The 12,744-nt window shown below is 45.3% G+C and overlaps 1 protein-coding gene across 5 annotated transcripts in view; it reads right to left on the bottom strand.

The window, feature by feature from the left end:
• The window catches only part of RASGRF2 (Ras protein specific guanine nucleotide releasing factor 2), a 268,156-nt gene that overhangs the window by 13,816 nt on the left and 241,596 nt on the right, over positions 1-12,744 (bottom strand). For all 5 annotated transcript variants that reach the window (XM_021084499.1, XM_021084503.1, XM_021084500.1 and 2 more), the window contains exons 20-23: positions 11,730-11,790; positions 11,312-11,415; positions 9,138-9,222; positions 5,197-5,394 (exon numbers count right to left, since the gene is read on the bottom strand). In XM_021084499.1, coding sequence (XP_020940158.1) covers positions 5,197-5,394; positions 9,138-9,222; positions 11,312-11,415; positions 11,730-11,790 — 448 coding nt within the window. The remainder of the gene's footprint in view (positions 1-5,196; positions 5,395-9,137; positions 9,223-11,311; positions 11,416-11,729; positions 11,791-12,744) is intronic.

The raw sequence follows: 12,744 nt of genomic DNA, 5'->3' as shown, positions 1-12,744 counted from the left end.
AATACCCATTCATCATAAAATTTCTCAAAAAACTAGGAAGAGAGGGTAGTGCCCTAAACTTTATAAAAAGCATTCACAAAAAAAACCCTATAGCTCACACGATCCTTAATGGTGAAAAATTGAAAGGAGGATTTCCCCAAGATCAAGAACTAGATAAGAGTGTCCTTTCTTATCTTTTTTTTGTTGTTGTTGTTTTGTTTTTTGTTTTTTAGGGCCATACTCATGACATATTGAAGTTCCCAGGCTAGGGGTAGAATCAGAGCTGTAGCTGCTGGCCTATACCATAGCCACAGCAATGCCAGATCTGAGCCATGTCTGTGACCTACACTGCAGCTCACAGTAACACCAGATCCTTAATCCACTGAGCAAAGCCAGGGATTAAACCCATGTCCTCATGGATACTAGCCAGGTTCATAACTGTTGAGCCACAATAGGAATTCCTTTGCTTATCATCTTATTCAACACAGCACTGGAATGTCTAGCCAGAGCAATAAGACAAGAAAAGGAAATAAAAGGATATAAATTAGAAAGAAAAAATGATATTATTCTTATTTACAAGTGACATAACTGTCTATGTAGAAAATTCCAAGGAATCTATAGAAAAACTCCTAGGACTAATAAGTGAGCTCAGCAAGATTGCAAATTTAAGATCAGCACACAAAAATCAATCACATTTGTACATATTAACAATGAATTGTGGAAACCAAAATTAAAACCACAATAATAATGAAGTTCCTGTTGCAGCTCACTGGGTTACAAACCTGATTAGTATCCATGAGGATGCAAGTTTCCCTGGCCTTGCTCAGTGGATTAAGAATCTGTCGTTGCTGTGAGCTGTGGTGTAAGTCACAGACACAGGTCAGATCTGGCATTGCTGTGGCTGTGGTGTAAGCTGACAGCTGCAGTTCTGGTTTGACCCCTAGCCTGGGAACTTCCATATGTCCTGGGTATAGTCCTAAAAAGAGAAAAACAAAAACAAAAACATAGCACAATAACATTTAAAATATCTCCAAAGAAAAATGAAATATTTAGGCATAAATCCAACAAAATATACATAAGACTTGTATGTTGAAGATTTCAAAATGCTGATTTAAAAAAATTAAAGAAAAAGTGCGAAATACTACATTTATGGGATGGAAGTCTCAGTAGAGTAAAGATGTCACTTTGTTTAATGGAATTCCAATGGAAATCTCGGGAAAGTTTTTTAGATATAGTTTTATTCTAAAATTCATATGGAAAGTCACAGCACCTAGAGTAGCTAAAATAATTTTGAGACAGAAGAATAAAGTGGGAGGATTGCAGAAAGAATACTCAAATCTCAAAGGTAAAAAGACAAACAATCCAATTAAAAAAGAGGTGACGACCTGAGGAGACATTTCATGGAAGAGGATATACAGATGCTAACAAGTACATGAAAAGTTGTTTAACATCATTAACCACCAGGAAATGAAAATAAAAACAATAGTGAGAATCCAAGTGGCTAAAATGAAAAATGATAAAACCAAATGCTGATAAGAATGTGGAGAAACGGGTTGACTCATACATTGCTGATAGGAATGTAAAAGGTACAACCTCTCTGGAAAAGATTCTGGCAGTTTCTTACTAAATTAAACAAACAGGGAGTTGCCGTCATGGCGCAGTGGTTAACGAATCCGACTTGGAACCATGAGGTTGCGGGTTCGGTCCCTGTGCTTGCTCAGTGGGTTGACGATCCCGCGTTGCTGTGGCTCTGGCGTAGGCCAGTGGCTACAGCTCCGATTCGACCCCTAGCCTGGGAACCTCCATATGCCACGGGAGCGGCCCAAAGAAATAGCAAAAAGACAAAATAAATAAATAAATTAATTAATTAATTAAACAAACAATTACCATATGACCCAGTAATGGCATTCTTACGCATTTATCCCAAAGAAATGAAAACTTACACTTACACAAAACCTATACATGAATGTTCAGAGCAGTTTTATTTGTAACAGCGAAAGGTGGAAACAACCCAGATGTTCTTCAAGGGGCGAACGGTTAAATGAAGTGTCATATATCGATACCATGAAATACTGTTCAGCAATAAAATGGAACAAGTATTGATACAGGTAACAACCTGATGGATCTCAAAGGAATGAGGCCAAGCCCCCCCAAAAAAACAGGCAATCTTAAAATGTCATATGCTGTAGGATGCCATTTATACCACATTCTTGAAATAACAAAATTAAAGAGATGGACATAAAATCTGTGGTTGCCAGGAGTTAGGGAGGGAGAGAGTGGAAGGTGGTTGTGACCATAAAAGCGTGGCAGGAGGGATCCTAGTGATAGAACTGCTTCATGTCTTGATCGTGGTGGTGATCACACAAATCTATCCCTGTAATAAAAGCCCAGAGGGGAGTTCCCTCATGGCTCAGTGGTCAACGGATCTGACTAGGATGCATGAAGATGCGGGTTTGATCCCTGGCCTCGCTCCGTGGGTTAAGGATCTGGTGTTGCTGTGAACTGTGGTGTAGGCCGCAGATGCGGCTGATCCCGAGTTGCTGTGGCTGTGGCGTAGGCGGGCAGCTGTGGCTCCGATTCAAACCCTAGCTGGGAACTTCTATATGCCCCAGATGCAGCCCTAAAAAAAAAAAAAAGCATATAAAACACAATATACTCCCACACAAACACACACATGAGTACATGTAAAAGTAATAAAGTCTGAATAAAGTGGGTGGTTGATATTAATGGTCAATTCTGGAGTTGTGATATTGTTTATAGTTATGTAAGATGTTACATTGGGGGACACTGGGTCTAAGGTGTAGGGGATCTTTATGATTTCTTACAACTGCGTATGACCCTGCAATGATCTCAACATTAAAGGTTTTTTATTACAGTTTTTAATAAAACCATAACTTTTACTCAACAATGACAAAAACGAAAAACCCAATGAAAAAATGGGCCAAAGACCTGAATAGACCTTTCTCCAAAGAAGCCATATGGATGGCTAGCAGGCACCTGAAAAGATGGTCAATATCGCTAACTACTAGAGAAATGCAAATCAAAACTACAATGAGGTACCACCTCACACCAGTCACAATGTCCATCATTAATCAGTCACCAAATAATAAAAGCTGGAGAGGGTGTGGAGAAAGGAAACCTTCCTACACTGCTGGTGGGAATGTAAACTGGTACAACCACCATGGAAAACAGTATAGAAGTTCCTCAGGAAACTAAAAATAGAGATTACCATATGATCCAGAAATCTCACTCCTGGACATATATCTGGACAAAACATTCATTCGAAAAGATACATGCACCCCGATGTGCATGTCTCGTGAACTAATGTCATTTGCAGCAACCTGGATGCAACTAGAGATTCTCATGCTAAGGGAAGTAAGTTAGAAAAAGACAAATACCATATGATCCCACTTATATGTGGGATCTAAAATATGGCCCCAACAATCTTATTGTCAAAACACAGACAGACTCACAGACAGAGAGAACAGACTTGTAGTCCTCAAGGGCAGCAGGGAGGAAGTGGGATGGACTGGGATTTGGGGGTTAGTAGATGCAAACTACTACATTTAGAATGGATAAACAAAAAGGTCCTAGTATACAGCACAGGGAACTATAGACAATCTCCTGGGACAGAACATGATAGAAAATAGTATTTTAAAAAGAACGTATATACACTTGTGACTGAGTCACTTTGCTGTACAGCAGAAATAGGCATAACATTGTAAATCAACTATACTTTAATAAAAAATAAAATAAAGTTATTATCAAATAGTGACTCTATTTTCCAATGTTACACAATTTTTAACAAAGGTGTGGCTTTCATGTGCCAGATCCAGGCTTTATTCACAGAAGAAGAATTTGCTAGTTCTTGGGGCCAAATGTGGGATTTTCAGGGCACTTCACTTTTTACTAAAGAATTGGGGGAGGGGATAAAAGCTATGATTTAGGCTTGGTTTCTTGCTACATAGAGAAGAAATGAAAAGGGTTGGAGAGAGAAAAGAAGATAGAATGGGGTCAGAAGTAGTGTCTCTGATTGGCGGAGAGGTGGCTTAAATCCTCAGAAAGGGTGAAGGAAACCAGACAGTTTTGAGGAAATGTCAGCAGAATTCTATGCTCTTCATCCCGCCCGAAACCCTGGGGCTGGGCACCCTGGCGATGCTTCACCACCTTTGGGTGGTCACAACAAGGCAGGCGTAGTGGTGTGTGGAAGAAGAAGACAGAGAGAGTGCCTGGCATAGACCCTCCTAGCCTCTGGCACCCACAGGACATAGAGGAGCCTACACAATTCCCCCAGCACTCTTTGAGAGGGACAAGGTAGTTATCTAGTAGTGAAGAGTTAGCTGGCCCACCAGGGATCCAGGGGGACAGAGGGGGCAGGACCTGTAGCAGAGACAATACGCACCAGTCTCAGAGAATCAGCAGAGCCAGTGAGAGCTGAAGGGGAAGTGAGGTCAGCCAAGTGCCCTGGGGGCGATAACCACAACCTTGTTCCTGGCAGGGTAAGCTGACCATGTGAGCACCAGGCACAGACAATGCACAGCGGCTTGAACCCAATGACCCATCAGCCAAAGACTACAAGAGGCTAGTGAGTGCACACAGTCTTCCACGAGCCCAGAGAAGCCCTCCCAACCCCCACTGACACCCAGGGGGGAGACCAGGAGGAAGAGCAGCAGAAAATGGCCATGGCATTTGAATTTTCACATTATCTGAATGAAAACAATAAGTATGAACAAGCTGAGTCCACCTAAAAGCAAACTAGGCAAGTTCTATTTCTTCACATCCAGGTCATTCGGCCAAAACGTGATGACATGAATGACAAAGAAAAAGGTGAACATGGTGACCATTTGTCCCTGGCTTTTGATCCTAAGGCACTTGTGCCCTTACTGTGAGGGAAAAAGAGGGATCCACTGGGTGTCACTGCCTGCACTGGGAATCAGTGTGTCAGGAGATGGCTCCTGACTGTCAACCACACTGTTTGAAGTTGTCCCCACATATGTGATAATGAATGTTTTCGTTTGTATGTTCTTTTCGAAATGAACCATTTAGAAAGGCACAGGAGTGGAATCAATTAAGTGCTAAGAACGCAGTCATTACCTATGTTGGCACCTTCCTCTGGCAACCGTGCTACTCGTTGCCGCTCATCATTTCCCAATTAGTAACATTTCTCTTGGCTCTGGTCTCCCGGCCCCTCCTCCTCACTCACCCGCTGACGCTCACCTGCTTGGACACCTTGGCCCAGGTTTTCTTCAGCCGGTAGATGGCACTTCGGTTCAAGGCTGAGGTGATCTCCAGCACGCCGTTGTAGTTGTGCAGACACCGGCAGATGTCTGCCACAGCCACCCACTTCTCGATTGCGTTGGCTCGGGAGCTGACATCGGCGTAATTCATGATCTGGGAGGCCACCAGGTTACTCATCTGAGACAACGGAAAAGCCAAGAGAGGCCGGCTAAGAGCCAAAGTAACTCATGCAGGCCAAACACCTGGATTACCGACAGAAATGTCAGGAAAGCAGGTGTCAGGGGACGCGGGTGGAGATCACGGTCCTTTAGACACGGACTTTCTGAAAAGACTAAAGTCTGTAATAATAACCAGAACACACTAAGGGACACCTGCCCATCCTCAGAGTGAAGGGAAGCACTGCTGGGAATCAGCTGGTTGGGGGCAGAGGTGATTTTGGTAATTGGTAATTTTGATGAAGGTGGTATTTCCAATAATTCTTGAGGGAGTGGAATAGAATGAGCTAACCCCTGAGGAACTGAGGAATGGCAACCACTGCAGGTCAGGGGTTTACTTCTTGGGGTCCCTCCCCAAGTTCCCCGGGTTCCCACTGTGTGGGGATATGTACCCTAGGAAGCCTCAGTCATCACAGAGAAAGACAGCGCATTCACCCCCCATCAAATCAAACCAACCTACCCACTCTCAAACCAGAAACACTTGGGTACAGGGGAAGAGAGAACATTTTTATCTTTTAATCTTGCTAAATGTTTTCACCAGCCCATAAAGGGACCTAGAGTTTCAAGGCTAAGTACTGTAATTCTATTAGTTAAAGCCAAGAGAAAAAGAAGCAGCTTAAGAAGCCCAACACTTAGAATATGGAAAGGAAAAGAATAAAATAAGATTACTAACAAAGGCAATACAAGGTCCCTAATCTTATACCCACACACTATATCTGATGGATAGACCCATTCTTAGATAATTCCGTAGATATTTCAGATCTCACAGGGCCTCAGAATTATCATTGTGTGTATTTATTAAAGAAACTACTTTGGGGAGTTCCCACTGTGATCAGCAGGTTAAGGACCCAATGTTATCTCTGTAAGGAATCAGGTTCAATCCCTGGCCTCGATCATTGGGTTAAGGATCCAGTGTTGCCATGAGCTATTGTAAAGGTCACAGATGTGGCTCCGATCTGGCATTGCCGTGAGCTGTGGCATAGGTCACAGATGTGGCTTGGATCCGATGTTGCCATAATGGCGGGTAGGCCGACAGAGCAGCTCCCATTCAACCCCTAGCCCGGGAACTTCCATATGCCACAGGTGCAGCCATAAAAAGAAAAAAAAATATTTTAGGAGTTCCCTGGTGGCCTAGCAGTTAAGGATCCAGCATTGTCACTGCTGTGGCTCAGGTCACTGCTGCGATATAGACTCAGTCCCTGGCCCTGGAACTTCTGCATGCCAGGGGTGTAGCCAAGAAAACAAAAAACAAAAACAAACCAAAAAAAAAAAAAAAAAGCAATTATTTTGTACTGAGCTCCTAGTAAGGACCAGGCATTTTGGGGGTTGTAGGAAGAGGAAAAATCAAATAAATAAACCAGTTTCCCTGGCCTCAAGGTACAGAGCCAGGTTAGACGGGAAGGTAGGAGAAACAGACAGAAACAAATATCACACGGTGAAACACAAAGCTAAGGCTGCATGGAGGGGGAGCTTGAGAAACAGAGGCAGCCTGGGGCAGGCAGCTTCTGGAAAGAGGTCCTACCTGCACCGAACCCTAAAGGATGCACGGGAGCCAGCCTTGTATCCAAGTAGAAGAGCATTTGCAAAGGGACAGAGGCAGAAGGCATGGTGGCATGGTGGCATGTTGGCATGGTGGATGTGGTGGTCTGAGGAGTACAGGGGACAGTGAGAGACAGGTAAATGGGGCTCCTGGAGATCAGCTTGAGCAGTTAGGGATGCACCAGGAAGGGGAAGCCACTGGCAAAATTTTGTCAAAGGAAGGGACACAATTGGATGGGCCTTTGAGAGAAGTTATTCCCGTGGCACCACGTGAAGAATGGGTTGGGTGGCAGCGAGACGGCGTTGGGGAGAGTGAGGTGGGAGCTCTCAGAGAAGAGGCTAATTAAGGTTATGGTGGTGGGAAAGGAAGGAAAAGAAGAGTCTGAAACATATATAGATTTAGGGTTCACTAATATGTGGGGGAGGTAAGGAGGGTGGGGAGGGAGAAGGAGTCGAAGACTGAGCTCTAGATTCTGGGCTTGATTGAGTGAGTGGATGGTGAGGCCATTGCCCAAGACTGAGAAAAGAGAATAAGATGAAGAAGCAGGGTTGGCAGGCCTGAGGGCGGTTGATGAGTTCCATTTGCAATCTCGACACAGTGCAAGTGGCCATCCAAGTAAAGGTATGTGGGTCCAGTGCCTGGGATTGAACCTCTGATTTAAGTGTCCATTACATCCCAATTGTATACATAGCACAAGCAAAAAAAATGGCTTACTGTCCACAGCAGGGGCTCTGCTTCTCAGAGAGTGGCCTACGTGAGTCACGCGTTCTCTCATTTAGGATGCAATGGCATTGATGCTCATCCTGTGATAACAGCTATCCTGCACAAGGCGCTGTCTTGGGAATCTACACTGGTGTTTTATTTTGTTTTTTGCTTTTTTAGGGCCGCATGGGCAGCATGTGGAAGTACCCAGGTGCGCGGTTGAATTGGAGCTATAGCCACTGGCCTAGGGGTTCAATCAGAACTGCAGCTGCAGGCCTGCACCACGGCCACAGCAACGCCAGGTCCGAACAGTGTCTGCAACCTACACCACAGCTCACAGCAACACCAGATCCTCAACCCATTAAGCGAGGCTGGGGATCGAACCCACATCCTCATGGATACTAGTCGGATCCATTACCGCTGACCCACAAAGGGAATTCCCGTTGTTTCGTATTTTGATATCGGATGATGATAATTTACCTATAGGTTTCCAGGTAGTCTTTTAAAAAATTATCATTATTCCTTTTATAGTAGTTTAGCAGAACTGAAAAAGGAGTCTTCCTTTGCCTGGAGAGACCTGAAGACACTCCAGCATCTATGGTTCCACCACAAGACTAAGACCATTAAAATGGCATCAACTGGGAGTTGGAGGGTAGAAAAGCAACTCCATCCTTACAGATGGAGGAAAGCTGGTCACCACTCCACACAGCCACAGCCATACTCTCATTATCCTCAAAGAGATCCCTTCCGACCCTGGAGTATATTTCTACTAAATGTTCAGCAACGAGGAGGGGGAATTGTACCAATCCGGCCTTACCAACACCAGTACCACCAGGGGCCGGTAACACTTGTGCCCTTGGAACTCGTCAATCTATGTCCATGAAGTAATGATGATCATGATAAAAACAGCAGCAGCTACCTGCGTATAACTGAGCACGTACCAGAATCTGTGTACCATCAAAAGTGAACCTCTTCCATCTGGAAGGTAACTGGAAGTTTATTACATCACTATGAATTCTTAGAGGAGATACAAGCCTTTAAAAAAAAAAATTCCTTCAATTTTTGCTTAAAAAGTGGGTGGCAGACTTCCTTTAATGTAGAGGTGGAGGGGAGTTCCCATCATAGCTCAGTGGTTAACGAATCTGACTAGGAACCACGAGGTTGCAGGTTCGATCCCTGGCCTTGCTCAGTGGTTAAGGATCCTGCGTTGCCGTGAGCTGTGGTGTAGCTTGCACACGTGGCTCGGATCCTGTGTTGCTGTGGCTCTGATGTAGGCCGGTGGCTACAGCTCCGATTAGACCCCTAGCCTGGGACCCTCCATAAGCCGCGGGAGCGGCTCAAGAAATGGCAAAAGACAAAAAATAAAATAAAATAAAATAATTTAGAGGTGGAGTGGGAAGACCTTGGGACTCATGTTCCTGTAAGATGCCTGCCCAAGGTTTTCCTTTAATGCTTTTACTCACATCATTGAAGTGCTGGCTGGTTTTCATAATGTAAGGTGTTCTTTCATTTTTATCCAGCTTCATCCACCCCTGCCCAAGGAATTCTCTGCAAGTTCAAAAAAAAAAAAAAAACAAAACAAAAAAACACAAAATCAACTGAGTTTTTTTAAGGGTGTCTAGGATCCTGAAAAATTACTGTGAGTATTAGATACATAAAGCTTGACACTGCCTAATTCCCGCTGCTCCTGATCAGCACAAATGACTTGTAGCTCCATCCTAACATTTTACCCCTTGATGGCAAAAACAAAACGGTTTTTCAGTTTTCTGCTTTCTCTTATAAATGTTTGGAACTCTGTCCCTATTAGAAAAGCTTCTCTGAAATTAGAAAACAATGACAAGAGGAATAAAGAGGTTAAGTCCTAGCTCAGAAACCAAAACCATTTTCCCTGGATCAGCTGTTAAAAAATTCTTAAGCCTTAGCCCAAGGCTTGAAAAATCCATCACTACCAAAAATGTTAATCAAGAACAGCCTGTTTTGCTCCACTGTGCTCTTTCTCCAGGAGAATGTCAATTCCACGGGCAGGAACTTTCCTTTGTTCTCCCCAGAGCCCACACGTGGTAAGGGCTCAATGACCAAACGCCCTTGTTAGCACTTTACAGCCGGTTCACATGATGACCGCAGTGACAGTGGTGGGAACTCAGCCTGGTAGCAGGTCTATCTTCCAAATAACAGCTCTGCTCCTTCATTTCACTCATGAGTGGGTGACCAGATCACAGCAAGCAAGGGACAAGCCAGCTAGAGCACACAGGAGTTATTTTGTCGAGGCATTACCAAAACTAACTTAAGATGAAATTGCTCTGACATATTCTTTTTTTTTTTTTTTTTTGGTCTTTTGTCTTTATTTAGGGCCGCACCCATGGCATATGGAGATTCCCACACTAGGGGTCCAATCGGAGCTGTAGCCACAGCCACAACAACACAGGATCCGAGCCGCGTCTGTGACCTATACCACCACTCACGGCAATGCTGGATCCTTAACCCACTGAGCAAGGCCAGGGATCGAACCCACAGCCTCATGGTTCCTTGTCGGATTCGTCTCCACTGCACCACAACAGGAACTCCGCTCTGACATTCTTATCCCAGAAATGTTGACCGGGTCCCTGTGGAAGTCTCCTTGTCCCATGATGTGGGTGGTGCTGTCCTCATCCCTCAAGGCTGTCGGACATAAAGGTGCGCTAATTCCACAGCTGAAAATAACTGGGACATGTTCCCATCGGCCCAGAGGGGACAAGGAGGAGAGGTGAGAAGGGTTCCAGGAAGGGACCGCACCAAGGGCAACCACATGGGTCCGGGCTTTGCTCTTTCTCTTCCTCCACAGAGGTTACCCTCTCCTCCCTCCCGAATCCTCACTGCACTGGAGGGTTGTCAGGAGGTGGGGGGAAGAGGTAGGTAGGATCTGGGGCTCCTAAGTCAAGTCATCAAACAATCCCTGGGTTCATGTGTACAACCAAGGGGGTCACATTCCTTTTTTTCCCCATGTTCATGGATAGGTCCAGGAGTGCTGAAAGGGGAGGGGGAGGGAAATAAGATAAAGTGCAGAAGAGAAAAGCTTGCAGGAGCATCGATACCGCCAGCATAGCTATAGCTCTAACCATCACCTTGCCACGCTTGTCCCTCCATCATCACGGATTTCCTCCTTTCTTCATGGGACGTGGACTCACTCACGCCTCTTGCCCAGCCCCTCCCTCAACTTCCATTTAGCTATTAATTCACGGAGGACTTGTGGCAATACCTGGGATTTGTCCAAACAAAGGCATTGCGTGTGAAGCTGCTGATTATGACAGCTTGTGGGGGTGGGGAGGAACTTAAGGGAGCATCCTTTACTCTATGCATGAGGACGCAGGTTCGATCCCTGGCCTCGCTCAGTGGGTTAAGGATCAAGCGCTGCCATGAGCTGTGGTGTAGGTCGCTGCTTTGGCTCAGATCCTCTGTTGCTATGGCTGTGGCACAGGTCGGCAACTACAGCTGAGTAATTCGACCCCTGCCTGGGAACCTCCACGTGCTACGGTGTGGCCCTAAAAAGACAAAAGACTAAAATAAAATAAAATAAAACCCCACGCCTCTGCATACATGTCTGCCTGGGAACAATGTCACCCGTCGGGCAGCAGGCCCTGCTGCTGTGAGGTACACTCACTCGTAGGGAATGCTCCTGAAAACGATGTGGTCCAGGAGTGTGATCTGCTCGGCCAACTCCATGGCCGACAGGGTCTCAAAGCACTCGGCCTTCGGACAGTCCGTCTGCAAGAGAGGAGGGCAGGGCGTGAAATACACCTGGAAGCGAGGTGCCCGTCAGCTCCCTGTAGCAGTGGGAGTACAACGTCCATCCTAGATCCCAGCCATGAAGCAAACAGCAGGACACTCAGAAATACCAGCCGACATTCATATTATGGACCAAGTGCTAAGCCCCAAGCCAGTTCCTGTCCATCTCACACAGTTTTGTCGACAGAATACACAGTCCAGAACCCCATTATCTGTCATGAACACCATGCTCGCCCCTGAGAGAGAAGTGCTGCATGTTAATTGTGCAAGAATAAGACCATGGCTGAACTTACCAATTGAATTATATCCTCTAGTTTTAGGTGGATGTCATCTTGATCATCTTGTGAAAGGGCCCTAAAAAAAAAAAAAAAAAAAAAGGAGTCAGAATATCCTCCATGAAAAGAAAATAGACATCCCAGAAATGAAATGCCTAAATGCAGCTCAGTTTTCTCCTCGATGGAAAGCTGGAAGGTTTGGATCTGCAAGGCTGCAGAGACATGAATTGAAGACAGGGGGTTGAAGAAACAGGAAAACACACGTTAAAGGCACAGAAGGCTCATGGAGAGAGCTGACTTCTAACAAGGAGCCAACCTGTTACATACAAGGTTGTGAATGAAATAGGCGCCCCGCCCCTGCCGCCCCGGAAAGGGGAGTGGAGGGTGAGCTGGTGCTTTTTATTGAGAGGATCCTTGCCGTGAATCCCGGTGCCTTGTGTTGCTCTCAGTCAGGGCTTCTAACTCGGGTCTGAGTGCTCATCCACGCGCCTCCAGTCCCTACCCTGGCCCTTTTCTGCTGATGTTGTGGCAAGAAGATGCAAGGCTGCCGCCTCCCTACCCAGGTAGACCAGAAGCTCAGGGGGGTTCCAAGGTAGCAAGAGTTGGAGCAACTGGAGGTAGAAGCCAGCAGGTAAACACGTCCCCTTGGCTTCCCAGAAGGACTTTCCTGAGACACAATTGGTCCCACATCCCCACACCCAGTGTTACTCAGTTCTCAACAAATATATTTCTTTTAATCGGTGACAAATGAATAAATAAATCCATAAGTTAAGGTGGGAGCTGGTTTCAGAGCAAGAGTCGTACTTCATGTCCAACAGAAGTTCAGAGTCCGGGAGACTTAGCCTGATTATATAATTTGCCATCTGGACTAAGCATTTTAAGTTTCCTAAAATGAAATCAAATCACATACTAAAAGGATTAAAATATTTAAAGTGTCCAACCCCATAGCCTGTCTGCTGGAGGACACTGTTTTGTTTGTGTGTGTGTTTGTTTTTGTTTTTGGCTGCCCCACGGCATATGGAGTTCCCCGGCC

This window comes from Sus scrofa, chromosome 2 (assembly GCF_000003025.6).
Source record: "Sus scrofa isolate TJ Tabasco breed Duroc chromosome 2, Sscrofa11.1, whole genome shotgun sequence".
Lineage (NCBI taxonomy): Eukaryota > Metazoa > Chordata > Mammalia > Artiodactyla > Suidae > Sus > Sus scrofa.
Note: the sequence above shows the minus strand (reverse complement) of the source record. Positions and strands in the feature narration are given on the sequence as shown.